This window comes from Coregonus lavaretus (assembly GCF_964263955.1).
Source record: "Coregonus lavaretus genome assembly, chromosome: 15".
NCBI lineage: Eukaryota > Metazoa > Chordata > Actinopteri > Salmoniformes > Salmonidae > Coregonus > Coregonus lavaretus.
This window is the reverse complement of record NC_140002.1, coordinates 26,070,430-26,097,143: the sequence shown is the minus strand read 5'-3', so window position 1 is coordinate 26,097,143 and position 26,714 is coordinate 26,070,430. Positions and strand designations below refer to the sequence as shown.

The 26,714-nt window shown below is 41.9% G+C and overlaps 2 protein-coding genes across 2 annotated transcripts; one reads left to right on the top strand and one right to left on the bottom strand.

Annotated features, from left to right (window-relative positions):
* Nucleotides 1–1,572: 1,572 nt before the first annotated feature.
* On the top strand, nt 1,573–10,026 carry LOC311142959 (E3 ubiquitin-protein ligase RNFT1-like). Its single transcript, XM_084178730.1, has 9 exons — nt 1,573–1,779; nt 2,469–2,935; nt 4,603–4,679; nt 4,779–4,879; nt 5,869–6,022; nt 7,872–8,030; nt 8,183–8,248; nt 8,445–8,546; nt 8,741–10,026. The coding sequence occupies exons 1-9, from the start codon at nt 1,754–1,756 to the stop codon at nt 8,873–8,875; spliced, it is 1,287 nt and encodes a 428-aa protein (XP_084034856.1). The 5' UTR covers nt 1,573–1,753; the 3' UTR covers nt 8,876–10,026.
* A 2,409-nt stretch (nt 10,027–12,435) lies between these two features.
* LOC311142958 (ribosomal protein S6 kinase beta-1-like) lies at nt 12,436–26,714 on the bottom strand. The gene is made up of 14 exons (XM_084178729.1): nt 26,541–26,714; nt 24,518–24,549; nt 24,022–24,142; nt 23,868–23,936; nt 21,292–21,439; nt 21,100–21,157; nt 17,731–17,922; nt 17,449–17,539; nt 17,177–17,284; nt 15,896–15,958; nt 15,689–15,766; nt 15,462–15,569; nt 15,098–15,210; nt 12,436–14,871 (listed from the first exon to the last, which is right to left on the bottom strand). Exons 1-14 carry the CDS (start codon nt 26,610–26,612, stop codon nt 14,613–14,615), a joined length of 1,512 nt encoding a protein of 503 aa, XP_084034855.1. The 5' UTR covers nt 26,613–26,714; the 3' UTR covers nt 12,436–14,612.

Here is a 26,714-nt window from a genome sequence, read left to right as displayed (position 1 = left end):
CGCAGAGATCCTGGTTCGAATCCAGGCTCTGTCGTAGCCGGCCGCGACCGGGAGACCCATCGGGCCGCGCACAATTGGCGTCGTCCAGGGTAGGGGAGGGAATGGCCGGCAGGGATGTAGTTCAGTTGGTAGAGCATGGCGTTTGCAACGCCAGGGTTGTGGGTTCGATTCCCACGGGGGGCCAGTATGAAAAATACAAAAAATAATGTATGCACTCACTAACTGTAAGTCGCTCTGGATAAGAGCGTCTGCTAAATGACTCAAATGTTAAATGTAAATTGTACTGAACTCGTGACAAAATCATGTTTTGACATTGTAGTGGCTATTGATGTTTTGGTTATTTGCTTTTTGCTTAGTGACATTGCGAATATAATCTTTTTGGCATTTAATCCGGTTTTGGCATGAAAAAAATGACAGAAATCGCAAATTCCCATGAGATACTTCGATAATTTGTGCACCCACGGATACGGAGCCTCAGAAATAAGAGATCTGGTCACGGATTAGGAGCCACTCCGTAATATTCTGTTGCAATTTTCAGTTGGCTCCTCTTGACTATATTATTGTGATGAAAACATATCTGACCTTGGGTCTGTGGCTTTAGCCTACCTGTTCTAGCTGGGGCCCTTCTGGCGTACATCACGAAAGGAAAATAAATTGAAGGGGATTGATTTACATGGGGGAAATGTTTGTTACTTAGCCTACATCAGATAGAAATGCAATGAATAGAGCTGATGTGCGACCTTATTCTACATGTCAGAGAGGCATGTTTGTTCTACATAGTGTATTTCTATCTGAACTTTCCAAAACGTTGTGTCCTGCTGAACACGCCCCACACTGGAAGTACAGAAAATCATTTAAAGATGCACTAGGCAGAAATTGTGTCACCATTTCCTGGTTGGTCAAATTAAAATAGTTCGCCTAATTTCAGTTTATGTGACAAAAACAAGCAAGTATAGTGTAGAGAATCATTGTACCATCTAAACCGCTGTGAACTATCTTTTCCATAACCAAAGATATTGTATTTTCAGCTGTTTGAAGCTGCTGTACAAAACCGAAAGTAAAAGACGCAAAAACGAAACTTAAGAACAGGAAACATAGAAATAGAGCACATAAAATAGATCTGCCACTTCTTATAGACTTGCTTTCAATGAGAATGACAAATCTATAACACACATTTCTATGTGAATTTGGTTGGTCACTCAAAAAGTTACATATTGCAGCTTTAACTGCTTCCCTGTTGTTAATTAAGTACAATGTTAATTCAAAGTTAATTCATTCATTCAGACTATTTATCACTTACTAAACATATTTGATGATAATGAAGTAAGTTTTGACATGAGTTGGTTCTCTTTAACTTTTGACCAATTTTAAAACAGTTTGTGACGTTGATGCTGCTGTATTCAAGATGTCTCCCAAACATAGAGAATGATAGAGTCCTCTAGTGGCCAAAAGGCAATTATCCCATGGGCAGCGCCATTGAGGGCTTCCACCATGCTTCCGCCCTTTTAATGTCGTCACAGTAGTCAACTGGGTGGGGATTCCTATGGGTTGTAGACTCAATGTCGCTGCCACAGACGTTATAATGGCACAGATATAAAGATGAGTCCTCTATCTATCTCTATGCCCACATAGAGACGATAGGATTATGGTTTAGCTTGCGAATTAGTTTTATTTTAGATTGTTTCTTTTCTTTTTTGTTTTCCTTTAATTTTGTGTTTTGGACAGATTATTAGATGGAGAACGGTGGTTTATCATGAAACTCCAGACTCAGTATGACAGGTATTTTAAGCATTTCTACTTGCATTGCTAATGAAATGTCATAACAACGGTAGCCTAGCTAGCTGCTAACGTTAGCAAAGTTCTGTCACCCGAAATCTAACAGTAATTAGCTAACTAACTGCCATCACTCTCGTTCATCCACCCCTCCTCTCCCATTTAACTATTCCCCATGTCGTTGTTGTAAATATGTGTTTTCAGTCAATTTACCTAGAAAAGTAAGGGTACTGTATTTGTATCATGTCATCAGTGCCAACACGGCCAACAACCTCTTATTTATCTTATATTTGTCAAAAAGCTGTCAATTGTAATGTTGATCTGACAGCTTGCCATAGTTAACGACACAGTTAACGTTAGTTAGCTGTTTCGCTAGCTACTAACGTACGTTAGTTAGCTAACTGTCACTCCCTAAATGTAAACAAAAGAGAAAACAGTTGCTAGATAGACAAGTACAAAAGTGTGTATTGATATTGGTGAAAACACCTTCCTGAATCTCTGACTGTCATTTAGCCAGCCAAGTAACATTACTAGGCTGCATCACAATATTTGTTTATGCTGTCAACAACCTGTAAGTTACTGTAGCTAGGCCTAGCTAGCGAACTTAGCTAGAAAACGTTAGCCAGATTGTTAGCTAACATCTGCACATTATAACCACGCTATCCTCTTAACCTCTAACACTTTATTTGTTGAAGGAGTGATTCCAAAAGAACGTTGAAATCGAGGGAATCACCAACTGTGATGCAGCCTAACTCCAGCGAGCTGGGTGCTCATCAGGCAGGACATGGTTTGTCCCTGACATTACTGCCAGAACTACTGACCAGGACACCAGCAGGGGCTACCGGGGGCTCTGCTATCCCGGAGACTAGTGGAGAGGTCCGGGTACCTATCCTCTCCAGCGGGCCCTGGGAGTCATGTAGAGGAGGGGCGTCATCCCGTAGGTCCAGAGCCAGTTCCAGAACCAGTTCCCACAGCCACTCCCATTCACATGGTGGGGGACACCAGCACTCCCACAGTGAGGCGGACCCGGCTGATGCTGATCTGGAGTCAGGGGAGCCCAGCACCTCATTCTCAGAGCTGCGCTACCTCTTCCGCTGGGTTCAGAAGAGTCTTCCTTTCATAATCATCCTCTGTGCTAAACTGGTCATCCAACATGCCCAAGGTAGGTGTCGGGTAACAGTAACATACAGTTGAAGTCGGAAGTTTACATACACTTAGGTTGGAGTCATTCAAACTTGTTTTTCAACCACTCCACAACTTTCTTGTTAACAAACTATAGTTTTGGCAAGTCGGTTAGGACATCTACTTCGTGCATGACACAAGTAATTTTTCCAACAATTGTTTACAGACAGATGATTTCACTTATAATTCACTGTATCACAATTCCAGTGGGTCAGAAGTTTACATACACTAAGTTGACTGTGCCTTTAAACAGCTTGGAAAATTCCAGAAAATGATGTCATGGCTTTAGAAGCTTCTGATAGGCTAATTGACATCATTTGAGTCAATTGGAGGTGTACCTGTGGATGTATTTCAAGGCCTAAAAATGTATACCTCCACAAGTCTGGTTCATCCTTGGGAGCAATTTCCAAACACCTGAAGGTACCACGTTCATCTGTACAAACAATAGTACGCAAGTATAAACACCATGGGACCACGCAGCCATCATACCGCTCAGGAAGGAGACGCGTTCTGTCTCCTAGAGATGAACGGACTTTGGTGCGAAAAGTGCAAATCAATCCCAGAACAACAGCAAAGGACCTTGTGAAGATGCTGGAGGAAACAGGTACAAAAGTATCTATATCCACAGTAAAAAGAGTCCTATATCGACATAACTCGAAAGGCCGCTCAGCAAGGAAGAAGCCACTGCTCCAAAACCGCCATAAAAAACCCAGACTACGGTTTGCTACTGCACATTGGTACAAAGATCGTACTTTTTGGAGAAATGTCCTCTGGTCTGATGAAACAAAAATAGAACTGTTTGGCCATAATGACCATCGTTATGTTTGGAGGAAAAGGGGGGGGCTTGCAAGCCAAAGAACACCATCCCAACCGTGAAGCACAGGGGTGGCAGCATCATGCTGTGGGGTGCTTTGCTGCAGGAGGGACTGGTGCACTTCACAAAATAGATGGCATCATGAGGAAGGAAAATTATGTGGATATATTGAAGCAACATCTCAAGACATCAGTCAGGAAGTTAAAGCTTGGTCGCAAATGGGGCTTCCAAATGGAAAATGACCCCAAGCATACTTCCAAAGTTGTGGCAAAATAGCTTAAGGACAACAAAGTCAAGGTATTGGAGTGGCCATCACAAAGCCCTAACCTCAAGCCTATAGCAAATCTGTCGGCAGAATTGAAAAAGCGTGTGCGAGCAAGGAGGCCTACAAACCTGACTCAGTTACACCAACTCTGTCAGGAGTAATGGGCCAAAATTCACCCAACTTATTGTGGGAAGCTTGTGGAAGGCTACCCAAAACATTTGACCCAAGTTAAAGAATTTAAAGGCAATGCTACCAAATACTAATTGAGTGTATGTAAACTTCTGACCCACTGGGAATGTGATGAAAGAAATAAAAGCTGAAATAAATAACTCGCTCTATTATTATTCTGGCATTTCACATTCTTAAAATAAAGTGGTGATCCTAACTGACCTATGACAGGGAATTGTTACTATGATTAAATGTCAGGAATTGGGAAGAACTGAGTTGAAATGTATTTGGCTAAGGTGTATGTAAACTTCCGACTTCAACTGTAGCTATACAGTCAGGAACAACTTTTTATTTATCTCAAGTTAGTTTGTATGATATTTCTTTCATGACTTTGTTGCAGGTCTAGCTGTTGGAGTTGGCTTATTTACAACTTTTCTTTACGCGAATAAGAACATTCAAACCCAAGTCTTTCTTCAGGTAAGTCACTAACAGTAACACAATTTCTTAATTAATTTCTACATCAGTGTTTAAACACTATTCAAACCTCTGAATCTGATCCTTCATGTATCTCCTCAGGATCGTCGGTCAAAGATAGAGTGCGTATGGCTGCTCCTCTTCCTGGCGTCCTCCACACTCCTGCTTTACTACACTTTTCTCACTGAGACACTTTACTATTGGTAAGACCCTTCCCGCTACTTCACTTACCAGAGCATACCTGGGCCCAGTTTCCCCATAGCAATGGAATTTATGCTTACGAGTGTTTTTAAATGATGCCTCTTTCCTACAACGGCCGAAGATGTAACATGTGATTCCCAAAAACACTACGCAGAGAGAACGTTCGCTAAGTGCGTCGTTGAGGCATGTGTCGATACTGATAGGATCGAAATAAAGGCAGCGCTGCTCTTGGATCAGCTTTCTCCATTCAAATCTTACCTTAACATTATCATTTTTCCATAATACTGACGACGGATCAGCTCCTAGAAAGATATTATCGCCTTTGACTGCAGATATTGAGGCGTCTTATTCTAATGCTTACCCTATAATAATGCACTAAATCTAGATTTGCTACATCATTGCGCACATGTTGTTACACATCATTAAATATATTGAGGCAAAAATGTGACATTAGCCTACAATTAGCAAAATAGAAAATTGATTTAAATATTATAAATTATATAGGCCTGTAGCCTATACTGTAAGCTATTTATCTTTTAATTCAATCATCTCGGTTTAATTTGAAGCATCGTTTTATCCTTCGCTTTTTTGTAACCATTGCAAAGATATTGGCAATGTATTGTATTTGTAGTCAACTTCGTTGTGAAGTTATCGGCGGTCACAGAGAGACAGAATCAAGATGTTTATCTATGTTTAGCGGAGGCCTCCTGTTTATAAAGTGACGTGCTAAGGAAAAACGCATCTAACGACACACTTAGCTGTTCTATAACTAGCTTTTTCAAGTGCAACTTTAGTAACAGCTCAGAGATTTAACAATGCTCCTTTGAAGCCTTAAGATTATTTTGGGAAACCGGGCCCACAATAGAATAGGAAAACCTTATTGGATACACAATGTGGACATTTTGCGAATGACATCATAGTGGCATAATACACAAAAGAGGCAGACATTAAAATCATCAGGAGCATAATATTGTATCCACATCTTTCTCAGCCTCATCTTCCTGAGCCCGGCTGTTGAGCCCCTGGGTTTCTGGGAGGTCCTATGGGTGGTGGGCGTCACCAACTTCACACTCAAGTTCCTTATCATGGGGTTCAAGTGCCTTATCCTACTGCTGCCCTCTAAACTGGTGACCTACAGAGCCCAGGTAAGGAATAAATACAATACATCTTTATTGATCCACTATACAATTGTAAATTTTTCTGTCACAGATGGAAGGATGCTCTCTCCAGTTGTGTGACTACTAGTAGGCTCTGCTCAGTCTCTTGTCAGATACAGATGACAGATGGATCTAGTCTCCACTGTGGAGGACTAAAATAGAAATCACAGCACTTGTCAGTAGACATACAGTGCATTCGGAAAGTATTCAGACCCCTTCCCTTTTTCCACATTTTGTTACGTTACAGCCTTATTCTAAAATTGATTAATTAACACATTTTCCTCATCAATCTACACACAATACCCCATGATGAGAAAGCGAAAACAGGTTTTTAGAAATGTATGCAAATGTATAAAAAAAACAAAAAACGTCTTTACATAAGTATTCAGACTCTTTGCTATGAGACTCGAAATTGAGCTCAGGTGCATCCTGTTTCCATTGATCATCCTTGAGATGTTTCTACAACTTCATTGGAGTCCACCTATGGTAAATTCAATTGATTGGACATGATTTGGAAAGGCACACACCTGTCTATGTAAGGTCCCACAGTTCAAAGACCATGCCATGAGGTCGAAGGAATTGTCCGTAGAGCTCCGAGACAGGATTGTGTCGAGGCACAGATCTGGGGAAGGGTACCAAAAAATGTGTGCAGCATTGAAGGTCCCCAAGAACACAGTGGCCTCCATCATTCTTAAATGGAAGAAGTTTGGAACCACCAAGACTCTTCCTAGAGCTGGCAGCCCGGCCAAACTGAGCAATCGGGGGAGAAGGGCCTTGGTCAGGGAAGTGACCAAGAACCCGATGGTCATTCTGACAGAGCTCCAGACTTCCTCTGTGGAGATGGGAGAACCTTCCAGAAGGACAACCATCTCTGCAGCACTCCACCAGTCAGGCTTTTATGGTAGAGTGGCCAGACGGAAGCCACTCCTCAGTAAAAGGCAAATGACAGCCCGCTTGGAGTTTGCCAAAAGGCACCTAAAGGACTCTCAGACCATGAGAAACAAGATTCTCTGGTCTGATGAAACCAACATTGAACTCTTTGGCCTGAATGCCAAGTGTCGCGTCTGGAGGAAACCTGGCACCATCCCTACGGTGAAGCATGGTGGTGGCAGCATCATGCTGTGGGGATGTTTTTCAGCGGCAGGGACTGGGAGACTAATCAGGATTGAGGGAAAGATGAACGGAGCTAAGTACAGAGAGATCCTTGATGAAAAACTGCTCCAGAGTGCTCAGGAACTCAGACTGGGGCGAAGGTATACTTTCCAACAGAACAATGACCCTAAGCACACAGCCAAGACAACGCAGGAGTGGCTTCGGGACAAGTCTCTGAATGTCCTTGAGTGGCCCAGCCAGAGCCCGGACATGAACCCGATCGAACATCTCTGGATAGACCTGAAAATAGCTGTGTAGCGACACTCCCCATCCAACCTGACAGAGCTTGAGAGGATCTGCAGACAAGAATGGGAGAAACTCCCCGAATACATGTGTGCCAAGCTTGTAGCGTCATACCCAAGAAGACTCGAGGCTGTAATTGCTGCCAAAGGTGCTTCAACAAAGTACTGAGTAAAGGGTCTGAATACTTATGTAAATGTATTATTTGCTACAATTTCTAAAAACCTGTTTTTGCTTTGTCATTATGGGATATCGTGTGTAGATTGATGGGGAGGGGGGGGGACGATTTAATCCATTTTAGAATAAGGCTGTAACGTAACAAAATGCGGAAAAAGTCAAGGGGTCTGAATACTTTCCGAATGCATTGTAGGTTCTACCAGCATTTTGGGGGCCCAAAAGGTATGGAGAGAAAGCATTAATCTATTGCCTTTCTGTCTGTCCCCAGGGGCGGTGGTACATGCTGACTGAAGAGGTGGGCCAGGTGTACCAGGCTGTGGCTCCCACCCCGCTGTGGTTCCGCTACCTGGTCACCTACCAGAAAGTGGATGGAAACACTGGCCTCACCCTGGGAGTCCTGCTGGCTCTGGTCTACTTCATACTCAAGGTGACTGACCTTATGACTGCACCACACTGCATTTATCAAAGATGTATGCTTCGAAGTGGATTCTTAGTAGTGGAAGTTGTGAAAAAAGTAAAGGCTACATTTTTTCCCCCACCTTTGTTTAAATGTACTTAACGCTTGCTTTTTAAATGTAGCTTTTAGGATTGTATGGACAGTGGGGGTCTTTCCAGAAAACAGTGAGGATATTTCTAAGTGGTGAGGTACAGTACTTTAAATACATCAACATGTCAACTTTTTCCTTAGTGGTGGTATGTGGGTTGACTGACAAGTAACTACTGTCTAATCTTGCTCATGTGTAGATCATGTGTATCATGTGAGTATAATGCCGACACTTGTAAGAGTTTGGATCAGTGTTGACTGTGTGGGTTGTAAATATGTGTTGTTCCTCCTCCTCAGCACACGGGGGCAGCAGCCACCAGGAGCCAGTGCAGTGAGGCTGGGGACATCTGTCCTATCTGTCAGGCAGAGTACAGAGACCCAAGGGCCCTCCTGTGTCAGGTAAGATGCACAACTCATCCATGGGACAGCAAACACTAATATTACTGACTTTTCTTTACTCCTACTATGTAGTCACACATACAAGTTTGATGATTTCAAAATTCCATCCACACAAGAGGATACTCATTGTGTTCCTTTTGATACTGAGCATGGTTGGATAAAGAATACCTGTTTATTCTCTCTCTCAACAACAGCACATTTTTTGTGACGAGTGCATTGCTCTCTGGTTCAACCGGGAGAAGGTGTGTCCACTCTGCCGCACGGCCATCACAGACAAGGTCCACAAGTGGAGGGACGGGGCCACGTCACCTTACCTCCAAATCTACTGAGAGAAGGAGACACTGTTTGCGATGTGTGAATGACAGTTGTATTGACAGCTATACTCCACTCCTCATTGGCTTGTGAAGCTGATGACCACACTGTTCCTCCATTCATTAAGGGCTGTGCCCACTACTGGCCATGTCAGTAAGGGCACATAATATTTGCAATAGGATTGGGATTCATTCAGCACCATGGCATGTTACTGTTACTGCTGCAACTCCCTCTCCGACCATCACTTTTCTACACGACTGACTGACGATAGTTCTCTCTGCATGCCCTCTAGTGCTCTTTTTAGTTTATCTGCTTTTCTTTTCAAACATTTATATTTTTTTATCAGGATGTGGAAATATTGTTTTGTTTTGACAGCCAGCCTAAAAAAAACAGAACAGACAGCCTCTTTCTTTATTAGACAGAGCTGTCAGGGAATAGCCTGGAACCACATCTGTGTTTGCCATTGACCATAGGAGTTGGCAAGACAGCACAAACTGATCTTGCACCAGGCTAGTCCGGGAATACCTGGGGGTTTCTTCTACCTGTAAATAGGGGTGGGTTCATGAGAGGAATATGTTAGAATATAGAAGTATTTCAATCAGATGTATTATATCACTACCTCCTAAATCATAACAAATGCAGACACATTTTGATCTGTGTTTGGTAGATACTCTGTCTTTCAAACACTTCTCTTCGAGTGGCAAAGGATCCTGCGTGTTGCAAAGGGGATGCCATTCTGTGTCTGATATAGGCACTCAGGCTAGTAGTGGTTAAAGATCAAGAAGGTACTCAACACCTTGAGAAACAATAACAAACACAAAGGTTGATGATATAAGAAGTTCTTAATTTTGGGGATTTGTTATTTTCCAGATGACAAATGAGATTGTGAGATTTGGTTTGATCCATAAATTATTTTTCTAAAGCGATGATGGTTACAGCCTTTTTGAAAACCAAAGAGTGGGAGAATCCATTTATTTTATTACCATATTTAATTATGTAGTGAAATCAGTTCATTTTTTATCTTGCATAAAGTCATTCAATCAACAAATGAAATTAAATATCAAATTCCTTTTCTTTTCAATTATAGCCTACTAACAATTGGCTCTGGGCATTTACATTTACTCATGATATAATACACACAAACATGTTTAAGCATGTTATGAACCAACTTTGTCTTTCAGTTATTTACAACCCATTCATCTTTAAAATGAAGTGTGCAGAGGTCTGAGGGACACAGAAAAGCATCAATCTAGCCTGTTCCTGTTCACATGGACTGTTCCTAGAAGGAATTCACAGTAACATGAAACATATGTACCAGTATTATCTAATGTTCCGTTAGGACTGCCATAGAAGTGGACTGAAGGCATATATACTGAACAAAAATATAAACGCAACCTGTTAAGTGTTGGTCCTATGTTTCATAAGCTGAAATAAAAGATCCCAGACATTTTCCAGATACACAAAAAGCTTAACTCAACTTTTGTGTGCAAATTTGTTTACATCCCTGTTAGTGAGCATTTCTCCTTTGCCAAGATAATTCATCCACCTGACGTGTGGCATATCAATACGTTGATTAAACAGCATGATCATTACACAGGTGCCCCTTGTGCTGGGGGCAATAAAAGGCCACTCTAAAATGTGCCATTTTGTCACATCACACAATGCCACAGATGTCTCACGTTTTGAGGGCATGCTGACTGCAGGAATATCCACCAAAGCTGTTGCCAGAGAATTTAATGTTAATTTCTCTACCATAAGCTGCCTCCAATGTCGTTTTAGAGAATTTGGCAGTACGTCCCAACCAGCCTCACTTGCGGGATCGTCTGAGACCAGCCACCCGGACAGCTGATGAAACTGAGGAGTATTTCTGTCTGTAATAAAGCCCTTTTCTGTGGAAAAACTGGGCCTGGCTCCCAAGTGGGTGGGCCTATGCCCTCCCATGGCTGCGCCACCTGCCCAGTCATGTTAAATCCATAGATTAGGGCCTAATTTATTTATTTCAATTGACTGATTTCCTTATATGAACTGTAACTCAGTAAAATTGTTGATATTGTTGCGTTTATGTTTTTGTTCAGTATAGTTGGGTGAGTTCACATCTATTCAGGTACAGTGACTGTCAGTTTAGTTTGGATGTTCTTAAACAACCATGTTTTCTGTGCATAGCTCTTTGAGGCACTGCAGCCAATAACTAGGCTTGGGTAAAGGCAACCTAGGGCCAGGATTCAATATGTACCGCAGAAGATCCGTGCTGTAGCACGGTTGACATTTAAAAGGTAATCTCAGATTCAGCTGACATCTGCAGTGCAATGTAAGTGAAGAATTTCAGGCTTTTAAAATCAGGATTTCCCATGACAATTAAAACTTTCACTGCAGAATTTGTTTTCAAAAACACAGCTTGATATTTAGCACAACTAGATGGCCACAACCATACTTCCCTTAAGTCAGTGTTTCTTTTGCCCATTCCTGTGCAACTGCTGTTATGAGTTGAGCAGTAACTTTGGGGTTGCGTAATCCATCCAGGTTGCACTATACTCACTTTCACAGGGTTCAACTCAGTAATGCTTTTTATTTTGTTGGCATCCATCCACTTACATATTACAAATCAAGATCCAAACCCACTGAAATGTCAAGGAATAAATATATGGGTGAAATATTGACTCTGCTTAACTGTTTGCAGCACTCTTCTAATGAGTTGATCAATCATATTCCCAAAGGCTCACTCATTTTATTTCAGTTGAACACTGAACTATAAAAAGGTCCTCAAGCTACGAAACCACTTGAGAGAAATCACACTCAGATCATTTCTGTGTCAACAGGTTAGAGGAGCACAGAAAACCACTTCATCATTCAAAGACCCTATACCACTAGAGAAACACATGGTCCAATCATCTTCCTCTGTTTCAATTGCATTCCATACACATCTGCAAATACATACAAGTTGTAATTTCTTCAAGAAAGGCACATCCCCAACCCCACATTAGTTTTTGTATTAGTGACTTTTTTGTATTTTTCACCACACACACACACACACACACACACCTAAACTGCCCATGTTTCCAACACTCTGCAGGCATCGTGTTAAAGTTTTCAGAATGAAAGAAGCCGGTAGAAGATGATCCAAAAGTTACTTTCTGAACTTGTCCCTCGTACAGATTTCTATTTTGCACCTTACCTATTCTTAGACATTTAGGACATTGTTCTTAGTTTGGAATAAAGAATTAACTGCTGCATTTTGAGGTTTCTCAAAAGAGATTCATTGGAAATAACCACATACACACAAATAAATAAATGTTAAACGTAATGCAGTCATTTACAAAGATCCATGTGTGCCTGACCTTACAACTGAATATACAATAAATACATTGTTTGCATAGTGTGACTGATGCAGTGGAAAAAATAGAATGGCACTTAAAATAAATAAATCACCATAGAAGTTGATTGTTAAAAATAGATTTAAAAGGTAAGCCATGGTCAATGTGGGAGTGAAAGTTGCTCTGAAGCACACCATACATCCTATCCAATGGAACCTGAAGCCAAAGCACTTTGTCCATTCCTTCACTGACAAGCAGACAACGGGCGGTGATAATGTATATTTTAATAAACCTCAGTCTTGGAATAGGAAATCCTTTGTCAGGATACACATTCACCCAGATAGTATTCAATTGCATTGAACAGGACTTAGGTTTGTAGAGGGCCACACACCAATCAGTCATGGGGTAGGCCAAACAGATTCCAGAGAACAAACCAAATAAACTGCCTGGTTCAAAAATCTACAGACTAGTACAATTGTTTGCTTATTGAATTAGGCATATTTTCAAGTTGATCAAATAACACACACAGTTAAACATGACCGTTCTCTTGGCTATGTGAATGTGTGAATCTGATAGATCCATGGTGGGAGGGAAACTACAGTATCTAAACTCACTGGAGCAAATATTCTGTTACATCTTCAGGCAGAAAGGAAGAATTTAAAGGTCTCAGGCAGCATGCTACCTTTATCTAGACAGAACCTTATGATTGGATTATTATTAATTTGACAAATGTTCCTGTTTGGGGAAGAGGAGGATCAAATGGCTTTTCTCCAGAGGCTCAGACAGTTAAAGACCACATACATGCATACATAAGCTTCAAGTCACACCACATTTCAAACAATCCCTAGTTAAAATGGAATCAGAGTAGAGAGGTACTATCCCCACTGATATCACCAAGGCTGCATAAAGACTGAGGTAAGCATCCATGAAGCACCTAGCCAGGTACATTATTAGACAAATGTAACCTGGCGATTGGCTAAACACTAAAAAGGCAGTGGTGACGAGAATTTGGCCTCAATGCTTTGCTTCTTTCAATTCAAAAAGACAAGCTCTCGGTTGGTCTCTGACAATCACAAATTGGCAGACGCCCAAAAAGAATAGGTCCATAATATTATAATAAACCTGCATGCATCATAATCGTGGAGAACTCATGTGGGTCATCTGAGTAAGTGACACTCGAAAAGGCCTTTAGTCAGTTTACATTCAACGCAAAAACGTACTACATACATACAGGTTTTCCATCTACCTAGAGAGATCCAGTCAGACTGGTAAAGCAGTGTCAGCATTTGGTATTGAAGGAGAAGTGGGGCAGGAGGTAATGCATTCAGCTGAAATAGTATACATTGTGTTTTTAGCTGCCCCTCCATCAGTGTCACCACACGTGGGGCGCATTCAGCAGGACACAACATTCAGATAGAAATGTGTTATGTAGAACAAGGAATCATGCCAGCTCTATTCATGCCATTTCTATCTGCAACGTTCAACAACGCTTGGCAACTGAACACGGCTCATGGTCATGTTCAGTAGGGGTCATGGAAATCTGTGTTCATTGGACGAGTTCAGGTTGTACCTTCCTGTTTCACTCAGTGTCAATACGTTTTCTACATACTGAACACGGCCCAGACATGTTCTACAAGATTTATCCTGACAGGATGTTCAAGTGACAAAGCAGAAAAAAAGGCATTGTTGATTCCATATTTTTTTTTTTAAATGGAACAATGTAATACACTATAGCAGGATAACTGAGTCTACAGTGAATATTGTGTTCTGTGTACATTGTGCCATTGTGATTGATTCCATCTACTGTATTCATCTACAATGTATTCTGTAACCCCTCATCAGCAAGTTCTAAAAAGGAAGTAGAGGCATTTAAGGGGGAATCATCTCCACACTCTCAGCCTTTAAAAGTCTATTACCCAGTTTCATTGATCAATAACGTCTTACTCCTGGTGAGGGAAAGCACTGCTGCATCAGGAGTAACACTGTCTGTCCCCACCCACCTAAAGTACAAAGCACCAGTATGTCATATGAGAAGCCAGCCCAGTGGAGCACACAGGAATCAAGCAGCAGCATCTAGCAGCACTGCTCTCATCTCTTCCTCCAGCTATACTCTACAGGGCTGAAGGAAGTAGTCAAGACCTCTTGCTGTCTGACTAAAGCTCTAATTGGTGGGAGGGAGTTCTCGCCCTAGTTCCTCCTCTCCCTAACAGGAGGCTCCTATAGTTTGTCATATCTGCTAGGGTAGAATGCCCTGTGTGGCTGCCAAGCTGCCCAACCAGGGAGAGAAGGGGAGGGAGGCAGGGATGGAAGGTGCGTCTGGAGGAGCTGGTGATCGGTGCAGACGGTACGTCAGTCATTTCTTTAATTTCTATAAGTCTTTTAAAAGAAAAAAAGAAGTGAATGGAGGAGGATTTAGGAAAGAGAAGCTCTTGATGGAGCAGTGTCATAGATTCATCTGGAGGTGCTTGGGCCGTTTGGCGTAGGGGTAGGCCTGCTTCTTGAAGGGGCCACCTGTGGTGGTGTTGCCAGAGGGCTTTCTGATAGGCAGGGGGGCAGACACCTCGGCAGCATTGGAGCCCATGTCCATCTGCTCCATACCAACCTCCATCGGCTGGTCTCCAGACCCAGAACCCCCAAGGGATGAGGTTCCAGCCTGGGTGAGGGCCCGGGGCCAGCAGTCCCCCCCAGCAAACTTCACTGGGCTGGGGGGCCAGGAGAAGAGGATACAGGGCAAGGTTAGAATAGTGCATTATAGTACTGACTGGGGGAAGGCAGACAGAATGGTGACATTTTAACAGTGAGGATAAATCCCAGTAGAACGAGTACCAGAATGATACTGGATTCAACCACTGGTTGGCAGGACAACGTCAGGTTCTACACAAACCTAGAGGAACATGAGACTGAAAAAAAAACAAAAAAAACACATACCTCACTGGTGTTCTTGGGCTTCCCAGAAACCTTCTTGGTGAGCGGACTTTTGGCTCGAAGGGGAATTTCTCCTTGATGTTTTCGAGGACGGAGGGGGCAACATACGTAAAACCCTGTGGGGAGGTTGTCACAGGGAAGATTACAGCCAAAACAACATAGGCCACAGGACTTGAGCAATGAAACACTCAAACTATATCAGTTTCCAGTAAAAAAAATCATAAAAAATAAGATGCAATGCATTAACCATTTCTCGTAAGAACAATAGTGTAGCTTCTGCCTACCCGTGTACGTGCAGCCATGCACACAGTAAAACACACGCGCACAAACACGAGACCAAATGGAATGTGCAGAGTAAGCAGCCTACCAGGAAGACTTGATTGGCACTTTCGCTGAGCGTGGAGTCATCAGGGCTGTCCACGGGAGTCTGGCTGGTGAACTTCGAGTCAAACTGGCTCACATCATCAGCTGATTGCTGCAATGGAAGGAAAGAAGGAAACCTGTTAACCTCTAGTTTCTGTGGGTCATGGAGGACTTGGTAGGCACAGGTGCTCTTCACAATGGAAATGCTATGAATAAGGAATGACGGCTCACCAGAAAAGGCTTGAATGGAGGCTCCACCTTGCGAGCGAGAAGATCATCCCAGTTAATATGCCTGAAGAACGGGTGGCTCTGGAAAACAGGACAGAATAACTTTACTTTTCCCAGAGAGAAAGCCACAATACACATGAAGGCTGCTCTTTTCACCACCTTCAACAACGTTGTAATAATCCTACAACAGGTCTGTTTTAACTGTATTACCTGGATTTCTGAGGAGTCTCCTGGGCCTGCCCCCAGCCGCAACGAGGCATTGCGTTTCAGCAGCTGGAACAGAGGGATGGGTAATGCAAGTCTGCTCCTCTGATTTCATTTGATCTGACTTGTTACATTTGACCAGGGCTCTCCAAAACTGTTCCTGGAGAGCTACCCTCCAGTAGGTTCACTCCAACATCAGTTGTAACTAACCTGATTCAACGTATCAACCAGCTAATTACTAGAATCAGGTGTGCTAGATTAGGGTTGGAGCGAAAACTATAAATTATAGTAGGTTCAATTATTTGAATTTAGTTTTTATTTTCTTTCCTCTGAGCTCAATGCGCAAATTAAACAGTTTATCTTGAGACAAATCAGATCCAGCCTAAACTGTGCGATATAGTAGGGAGTTGTAGTTTCCAACAGGCAAATATTCTACATAGTTTATTGCATAAAATGTGGTAATTAACTACAATGACCATAATCCATTGCGCATCTACTTGTCCAGTCTGTGTTTATTTTATGCCTGCTACCGAAGAGACAGATAATGAGGGGGATATAGAGCAGCTGTTGCTTCGCGAGGTATCTCTACCTGAAAATACATGATCTAAGTGATTGATAGTTGGTATTCAGCAGTCATAAAAAGGTTGCCTTATTTACTTTGAAGAACTACAAAATTGTGATTTTGTCCGACAGCAGTTCTATAGAGATGAGATGACTTGGAATGAAATAAAGTAATCAAATAAAACAAATGTAATATACACAACTGAAATATTGTATTAAAGTAAATTAATGTCAATAAATTATGGTTAATAAGTGATAAGCAGTGATGGGCAGTCACTACCATCATGGGACTTTTATTGATTGTTTTATTCTGTGTTACAGCATTCAACCCACATAATGCATAGGCATTTAATGTTTAAAAATTATTGAAAAATCTAAAACCGTTATTATATTTTAATAATCGAAACTACCTCAAACACAAATCGCTCAGCACTACAGGACGGTAGCACTTCAGGAACAGGGTTGGAGATACCTGCATTAGACAATCAGAAGGCAGAGTATACCTGAAATGCCATCAAAACACTTCTATTATTAATAATAATAATAATAATAAATAATGCCATTTAGCAGACGCTTTTATCCAAAGCGACTTACAGTCATGCGTGCATAAATGTTTTGTGTATGGGTGGTCCCGGGGATCGAACCCACTACCTTGGCGTTACAAGCGCCGTGCTCTACCAGCTGAGCTACAGAGGAAGTTGAATATTAACGCTGTGAAACCCTTACCTTTTTGAGAAGGTCCCTAGCTTCTTGTGTGAGGTAAGGTGGCAGGTTCAGTTTGCACTTTAAGATTTTGTCAATGGTCTTCTTCCTGTTTTCTCCAGTGAATGGTGGCTGTGGAGTAACATAAAAGGTATATTCAACTACAACACTGACATTATGTCCCCCTGAGGTTATACATCTAAATATTGATCAATTAAATGTTGACATTGTACAAGACAGAGTACATAAGTTTTGAATAAAATAAATGTGTCTCTTGAAAGAGGAGTTGTACTCACTGCTCCTGTCAGCATGTCGTACATGAGAGCTCCCAGGCTCCACCAGTCTACAGCCCGGTTGTGTCCACTCCTCATCAGGATCTCTGGGGCCCTGGAGAGACAGAGGGGAGGGGAGTGGGTGAGGAGGACAGTCAGGTAAGCCTATACAATTTGCAACCAAACACTAATTTCCCCTAACAAAATAGTATGTAAAGTATTGCTCTGAGGGGATGGGAAGTTTACAACAGACTGGGAGGCTGACATTAACTTTTCATTGTTTTAATGATTAGGACCTTGACTTGCATGTATTCTATGGTGCCACAGAAGGTGTGAGTAACCGTGCCGTCATGGATTGATTCTTTACACAGGCCAAAGTCTGTGAGCTTGACATGACCGTTGTTGTTGAGCATGATGTTCTCTGGCTTCAGGTCTCTGTAGATGATGCCTTTCTGATGCAGGTGTCCCAGAGCCATGGAAATCTCTGCCAGATAGAAGCTGCAGAACAGACCTTTTACATCAAGTACAGTCACAGTGTGCTGATCTTTGCCTCAGAAAATATAGCATCTACAGTGTCTTCAGAAAGTACTCACACCACTTGACTTTTTCCACATTTTGTTGTGTTACAGCCTGAATAAAAAAAATGGATTAAATTATGTTTTTGTCACTGGCCAACACATAATACCCCATAATGTCAAAGCGGAAGTTTTTCAAAATGTTTACAAATTAATAAAAAATGAAAAGCTGAAATGTCTTGAGTCAATAAGTATTCAACCACGCATGGTGAAGTTATTAATTACACTTTGGATGGTGTATTAATACACCCAGTAACTACAAAGATACAGGCGTCCTTCCTAACTCAGTCGCTGGAGAAGTAGGAAACTGCTCTGGGATTTCACCATGAGGCCAACGGTGACTTTGAAATAGTTACAGAGTTTAATGGCTGTGATAGGAGAAAACTGATGATGGATCAACAACATTGTAGTTACTCCACAATACTAACCTAATTGACAGAGTGAAAAGAAGGAAGCCTGTACAGAATAAAAATATTCCAAAACATACATCCTGTTTGCAATAAGGCACTAAATACTGCAAAAAATGTGGCAAAGCAATAAACTTTTTGTCCGGAATACAAAGTATTATGTTTGGGCCAAATCCAATACAACACATTACTAGCAATAAACTTTTGGTCCGGAATACAAAGTATTATGTTTGGGGCAAATCCAATACAACACATTACGGAGTACCACTCACCATATTTTCAAGCATAGTGGTGGTTGCATCATGTTATGGGTATGCTTGTAATCGTTAAGGACTGGGGAGTTTCAGGATAAAATAGAAACGGAATGGAGCTAAGCACAGGCAAAATCCTAGAGGAAAACCTGGTTCAGTCTGCTTTCCACCGGACACTAGGAGATGAATTCCCCTTTCAGCAGGACAATAACCTAAAATACAAGGCCAAATCGACAATGGAGCTGCATACCAAGAAGACAGTGAATGTTCGTGGCCGAGTTACAATTTTGACTTAAATCTACTTGGAAAATAAAAAACAATAGGCAAATGTTTCACAATCCAGGTGTGGAAAGCTCTTATAGACTTACCCAGAAAGACTCAGCTGTAATCGCTGCCAAAGCTGCTTCTACAAAGTATTGACCCAGGGGTGTAAATACTTATGTAAATTAGATATTTCTGCATTTCATTTTCAATACATTTGCTAAAATTTCTAAAAACATGTTTTCACTTTGTCATTATGGGGTATTGTGTTTAGATGGGTGAGAAAATACACTACCGTTCAAAAGTTTGGAGTCACTTAGAAATGTCCTTGTTTTGGAAAGAAAAAAAAAAATATGTGTCCATTAAAATAACATCAAATTAATCAGAAATACAGTGTAGGCATTGTTAATGTTGTAAATGGCTATTGTAGCTGGAAACGGCAGATTTTTAATGCAATATCTACATAGGCGTACAGAGGCCCATTATCAGCAACCATCAGTCCTGTGTTCCAGTGGCACGTTGTGTTTGCTAATCCAAGTTTATCATTTTAAAAAGGCTAATTGAACATTAATTCCTTTTGCAATTATGTTAGCACAGCTGAAAACTGTTGTGCTGATTAAATAAGCAATAAAAAAAACTGGCCTTCTTGAGACTAGTTGAGTATCTGGAGCATCAGCAATTGTGGGTTCGATTACAGGCTCAAAATGGCCAGAAACAAAGAACTTTCTTCTGAAACTCGTCAGTCTATTCTTGTTCTGAGAAATGAAGGCTATTCCATGCGAGAAATTGCCAAGAAACTGAAGATCTCGTACAATGCTGTGTACTACTCCCTTCACAGAACAGCGCAAACTGGCTCTAACTAGAATAGAAAGAGGAGTGGAAGGCCCCGGTGCACAACTGAGCAAGAGCACAAATACATTAGTGTCTCTAGTTTGAGAAACAGACGCCTCACAGGTCCTCAACTGGCAGCTTCATTAAATAGTACCCGCAAAAAGAAAAGATTTAGATGGGCAGTCTGAGATATGGCTTTTTCTTTGCAACTCTGCCTAGAAGGTCAGCATCCCGGAGACGCCAGTTTTATTGCTTCTTTAATCAGCACAACAGTTTTCAGCTGTGCTAACATAATTGCAAAAGGGTTTTCTAATAATCAATTAGCCTTTTAAAATGATAAACTTGGATTAGCAAACAACGTACCATTGGAACACAGGACTGAGGGTTGCTGATAATGGGCCTCTGTACACCTATGTAGATATTCCATTAAAAACCAGACGTTTCCAGCTACAATAGCCATTTACAACATTAACAATGTCTACACTGTATTTCTGATCAATTTGATGTTATTTTAAAATGGCCAAAAAAAATGCTTTTCTTTCGAAAACAAAGACATTTCTAAGTGACCCCAAACTTTTGAAAAGTAGTGTATATCAATTTTTGAATTCACGCTGTAACAACAAAACGTGGAATAAGTCCAACAAGCTCTCTCAGTCACACGTCAGAATTAGACTTTCATCCATGTTTGTCATTGTTCCAAACGTCAAATTTCAAAGTGTTTAAGGTTAGGTTTAGGCATTAACGGCACATTTTTAAGGTAATGGTTATGGATTGGGATAGACTTAAAACAAAAATCTCAAAAACAACTTTCTATCGCTGGATTAGAACATGCAACCTTTGGCACCAGAGGCAGACACCCTAGCAAAACCGTAACCTACTTGAAGGTAAAAGCGCCCACTGTTGCCCCTAGAGGCCATTTTCCACGTCATCTCCCGACGTCCTCAGACATGGATGGACGTCAAATTCTGACTTGTATTGCGGGTGACCTGGCTGAATAAGTCAAGGAGTATGAATACTTTCTGAAGGCACTGTATATAGTTAAAGTATGACGAAAAACCCTTCCGTCAAGCATCAACAGCAGATATTTTCACAGCCCTTTTTTTTTAATGCATCCTTTCAGATTTGCCTTTAGCCGCCCTCCATTGCCCTCGCTACATTCTAAACCTGATGTGTTGTGCTTTGAACATCATTACATTTGTCTGCTTCTAAAAAAGGCTCAACCTTATGCTATGTAATCACTACCTTCATCTCCTGTCTGTTGACACATGGGAGTGAGGACTGCAGGTTCCAGACACTCATATCTATTCTACACACTACAGATTCACCACTCCAGCATGACTGATCACTTACCACGCTGTGTCCTCCATAAAGATCCCCTCTCTTTCCAATTGCATAAACAGCTCCCCACCTACAAATTACAAATACAGCATTTAATTGAGCTTTGCCATTGTGTGCGAATGATGTGTGTTGGTGTACGCTACGCTGTGTTGTGTGGTTTGTGTATCTGTGTGTATGCGCACACACCATGCCTCAGCCACTCACCAGAGAGGTACTCCAGGATGAGGTACAGCTTGCCCCCCGTCTGGAAGGCGTAGATGAGGTCCACTATGAACGGGTGCTTCACTTCCTCCAAGATGTTCCTCTCTGCCTTGGTGTGAGCCGTGTCCTTAGCGTTACGCACTATCATGGCCTGGAGGGATCAAACAAGGCTTGGATTGTCAAGCACTGTCAGCATTATAACAATGGTAGCACTTTACATTCACAGCAGAGAACAAAGTGGTAATAACCTGGTAATAGTAGTTAGTCACCCCAAATGAAAAACATTTCTTACACATAGGAACTGAGGTATGATATGCATTTGAAAAGTAACACTACTTTACACTAGAGGAAATTCTTTATCAAGAAGGACACACTATGGTAGGTAACGGACTACCGGTTCCAGAAGTTCTGAAGACATAACAGCATGAAGAAAATGCTCATTTGGGATCTGGTTTAGATGACTATTTCGCTGCTCTCCCTTTTTCCCCAGCCCAGTGTAAGTGAAGGGAGAGAACCTCCTCTGCTCTGCTCTGAGCCATTTCATTAATGCCGTTATCTTCGCCCTCAGGTCCAGAACACTTGCAAATCTTGTTGGCTCAAAGAAATCCAAAACATTCAAACTACACTGAACAAAAAAATAAAAACGCAACATGTAAAGTGTTGGTCCCATGTTTCATGAGCTGAAATAAAAAATCCCAGAAATGTTCCATACGCACAAAAAGCTTATTTCGCTCAAACTTGGTGCACAAATTTGTTTAAATCCCTGTTAGTGCGCATTTCTCCTTTGCCAAGATAATCCATCCACCTGACAGGTGTGGCATATCAAGAAGCTGATTAAACAGCATGATCATTACACAGGGGCACCTTGTGCTGGGGACAATAAAAGGCCACTAAAATGTGCAGTTGTGTCACACAACACAATGCCACAGATGTCTCAAGTTGAGGCAGCGTGCAATTGGCAAGCTGACTGCAGGCATGTCCACCAGAGTTGTTGCCAGATAATTGAACGTTCATTTCTCTACCATAAGCTGCCTCCAATGTTGTTTTAGAGATTTTGGCAGTACATCCAACCGGCTTCACAACCGCAGACCACTTGTAACCACGCCAGCCCTGGACCTCCACATCCGGCAGGATCATGGGGGGGTGCTGAGGAGTATTTCTGTCTGTAATAAAGCCCTTTTGTAGGGAAAGCCTCATTCTGATTGGCTGGGCCTGGCTCCCCAGTGGGTGGGCCTATGCCCTCCTAGGCCCACCCATGGCTGCACCCCTGCCCAGATGTGAAATCCATAGATTAGGCCCTAATTAATGTATTTCAATTGACTGATTTCCTTATATCAACTGTAACTCAGCAAAATCTTTGAAATTGTTGCAAGTTGCATTTATATTTTTGTTCAGTATACTGCATTTCAGGCGTTGGGTACAATAGTAGATCTGTTTCAGTTGGATTAAGCCTGAGCCCTGTGGCAGAGCTAGAAGCCAGAGCATGAGAGCAGAGCACAGTCGGTCATTAGCGTGAGGCTCTGTGCCTACCGTGCTACACAGCCACTTACAACATGCAGAGTGCTGGGTTCTGACACAGATTAAGTCAACCATGCTAAACACCAATGCTGGGACATGTCTGCTGCACACATAAGAGTTTCCATAACCTCGTCCCAGGCTAAATTGCTACCGCATATAGAGCCTGGAAACACTGCAACAAAGTGGGACTTGAAGGGGGCGTTTATTGAAATCAAGGCAGGAGAGAGAGCCTGCTACAGGTGTAGGCCTATTAGATGGGACTTCGAAATATTCAGAAAATCGGCAATCAAAATAAATGTTCTCTCACAGCGACTATATTATTTTTGTTAAACCCAATTGATTCTGAGTTTGGGCATAAAAGGTTTATGTGAAAACTATTTCTAAGATGCATACTCTCCGATTTCCCAAACTCGCTTCCTTGGTTAGCTTAAAATCACTTGTGCTGCTCGCACTTTGAAGTCCAAAGGGGTGGTTCTGAAGGTTATGCTAGATGGTGATGTACAAAGATCTTGGGTTTCATTTGGCAGTGATGATGGCTGCTGGTTGGCTAGTTAAACACCTTCATCCTCAGTAACAGATGTAGAATAGGAATCTGAGCTCTTAGCTCCTGCATGGTAGCAACAGTAAATACAGACTCATAAAAACTATAAACAGAACAACTATTACCAAAACCTGTAATGCTTCTGGGAAACAGAGGTGGGTTCTGGGGCCAAGATGCAAACCAGACGGGCGGTCGTCAATTACAGAAAGGAGGCCGAGCAGATGCAAAGAAAAGGGGGAAAACAAACAGCCCTGAGGATTCATGGTAAGTCGTTTCAGTAGATTTTTTGAGTTATGGGTTAGACGGCCTCACTTCTGACTGCGTGCCTGAATGAATGCACCGGTGCCTTCCGTATACTACTGTAACAAAAGGGTCAGTGTCCAATCTGGGCTCATTGTCATGTCAATACTTAGAGAATAACTCTAGAATGAATATCACAGAACTTAAGTGTGCAGTTCCTTAGGGGCAGACGAGAAAACAAGATAAGTATCTCAACCTGATGATAACCCAAACAGCCCACCTTCTTCAAGACCTTCATGGCGAAGATCTTTCCCGAAGTGGCACCCAACATCTTACGAACTTGAAAAACCTGAATGTGATTGGGGGAAAGAAAAAACATTAATTTCACTGAATTGATGCAATCTATTCTAAAGGGAAGACATGGGAATACTCACCTTTCCATAGCCTCCTTTTCCTAAAACCCGGAGCAACTCAAAGCATTCCGGACGAATCTGCTCCGTTCCTTTGTTGACGCTGTCTTCAGAGATTTCAAACTTTTCACAGTCATCCATGTTACTTGAAAAATAATAATAAAGACAACCGTAATTCACACATGTCAAATACACTTCATTGCAGTGAGTCAATGTTGAATCGACCTGAATGACAAGTCCTGCACAGTCAACTTTATCTGAGGTGTTCTATCATCTCAATTGTCCTGTATCTGTTCATCAAAGCATACATCATAAAAATGATTTAAAGTTTTCCTGTAATTGACAAAAATCTGATTACACCAATCCCTGTAGGGCAATTATATTGACACCTAAGACAAAACATAAAAACACAGGATAACATGACAAAGAAGAATAGTGTGGTCAAACGTGTTGTGGTAAGTGTGCCACAATAGCTTGAGTGCCAAAATATACAGGCTGAACCTATGTTGTAAATACTCACAATTCGAACCCGCTGCATTCGCTCATTTGGATCTAGCAAAAAAAAGAGAACTTAAAGCCAGGCCCCACAGGCTGAAATGATTTTTTGCATCTACAGTGCATTCGGAAAGTATTCAGACCCCTTCCCTTTTTCCACATTTTGTTACGTTACAGCCTTATTCTAAAATGAATTCAATAAAACAATTCCTCAATCTACACACAATACCCCATAATGACAAAGCAAAAACAGGTTTTTAGAAATGTTTCCAAATGTATTAAAAATAAAAAAACAGAAATAACTTATTTACATAAGTATTCAGACCCTTTGCTATGAGACTCGAAATTGAGCTCAGGTGCATCCTGTTTCCATTGATCATCCTTGAGATGTTTCTACATCTTGATTGAAGTCCACCTGTGGTTAATTTAATTGGACGGACATGATTTGGAAAGGAACACACCTATCTATATAAGGTCCCACAGTCGACAGTGCATGTCAGAGCAAAAACCAAGCAGAGGTCAAAGGAATTGTCCGTAGAGCTCCGAGACAGGATTGTGTCGAGGCACAGATCTGGGGAAGGGTAACAAAAAATGTCTGCAGCATTGAAGGTCCCCAAGAACACAGTGGCCTCCATCATTCTTAAATGGAAGAAGTTTGGAACCATCAAGACTCTTTCTAGAGCTGGCCGCCCAGCCAAACTGAGCACTCGAGGGAGAAGGGCCTTGGTCAGGGAGGTGACCAAGAACCCGATGGTCACTGACAGAGCTCCAGTTCCTCTGTGGAGATGGGAGAACCTTCCAGAAGGACAACCATCTCTGCAGCACTCCACCAATCAGGCCTTTATGATAGAGTGGCCAGACAGAAGCCACTCCTCAGTAAAAGGCTCATGACAGCCCGCCTGGAGTTTGCCAAAAGCACCTAAATGACTCTCAGACAATGAGAAACAAGATCCTCTGGTCTGATGAAACCAATATTTAACTCTTTGGCCTGAATGTCAAGCGTCACGTCTGGAGGAAACCTGGCACCATCCCTACGGTGAAGCATGGCGTGTGTCTCCTGAGTGGCGCAGTGGTCTAAGGCACTGCATCGCAGTGCTAGCTGTGCCACTAGAGATCCTGGTTCGAATCCAGGCTCTGTCGCAGCCGGCCGCGACCGGGAGACTCATGGGCGGCGCACAATTGGCCTAGCGTTGTCCAGAAAAATGAATTTGCGTGGTATGTGCATATGTAATGAGATCGCCTCATTTGCATATTTTAATACAAAAAATTATTTTATTTGTGTCTACATTTAACTGGTATTCAGTTGATAGTGATGATTAAGAAAAAACATTTTACAGCACCTAATGGTACTCTAACTGGAACAGGTGTATTATTGAAGTTGCTTCCTGATGGAGAAGGATCAGTCCTGTTAAGGCCAGGCACCACACCCTAATAGGGATTTTTTCCCCTCTTAATCATATCACAATCAATTACCAGTTTAATGTAGACACAAATAAAATACTTTTTTGTATCTCAGAAATAAAACTACTATTTGCTACTGTGTATTCAGAAGGGACTTTTTTGATTGCATCTCAGTCTAGTGACAGACAGCTGCAAAAAAAACTACCTAATGATTCTAAAATAAATTATGTATGAAAGAGTAGAACGACTTGTTTCACTTGTCCACATCCAATGATGCCGAAATCTGATTATAATGCGCATGACAGAGGTCAGGTGGATTTATGTGTTTTTTTATTTTATCTAGACAATTATTAACTAATGCACTTCAGAAATATGTTCTGGTTGTTAAACTAATCTATCAATGCGTGTCTCCTTTATGTCATGTCTATCTAACTAAGCATGGATACTTTATTGAGAAGACAGGTAGGCCTACAATGTTTTAGTTGGTTAGTTAGCCAGCTAGCCACCAACGTCAAGTCCGCCTTGGGTTCCGCTTGCTAATGGCTAGCTAGCGCGAGTTAGTTTGCGCCTCCCTTCTTCACTAGTAGCTAGCTATAGCTACAATAACGATAGAACCTAGCTAGCTTATGTTTTGCTTGGTAACTCACCCCATCCTCGAGTTCGTCGTCAGATTCATTTTCGTCCGGCTGATCCAAATCAATGTCGAATATCCCGGCCATGGCCTTTGCTTGGTCCCTCTCTCACTCGGTGCTAATGAAAGGCTCTTCTTCACTGCCTCATGGAAACACATTCCTCGCCGGCTACAGTAGAAACCATGCTGC

What these genes read in the sequence shown, in the direction of transcription:
- LOC311142959 (XM_084178730.1), top strand. Translation starts at nt 1,754, where the DNA reads ATGAAACTCCAGACTCAGTATGACAG. An exon ending in ACTGAGACACTTTACTATTG is followed by an intron (nt 4,880 to 5,868) that starts GTAAGACCCTTC and finishes CATCTTTCTCAG; the next exon opens with CCTCATCTTCCTGAGCCCGG. An exon ending in GGATATTTCTAAGTGGTGAG is followed by an intron (nt 8,249 to 8,444) that starts GTACAGTACTTT and finishes CCTCCTCCTCAG; the next exon opens with CACACGGGGGCAGCAGCCAC.
- LOC311142958 (XM_084178729.1), bottom strand. Translation starts at nt 26,612, where the DNA reads ATGGCCGGGATATTCGACATTGATTTGGATCAGCCGGACGAAAATGAA. An exon ending in GAAAAGGAGGCTATGGAAAG is followed by an intron (nt 23,937 to 24,021) that starts GTGAGTATTCCC and finishes AATCACATTCAG; the next exon opens with GTTTTTCAAGTTCGTAAGAT. An exon ending in TTTATGGAGGACACAGCGTG is followed by an intron (nt 17,923 to 21,099) that starts GTAAGTGATCAG and finishes TCTGTTCTGCAG; the next exon opens with CTTCTATCTGGCAGAGATTT.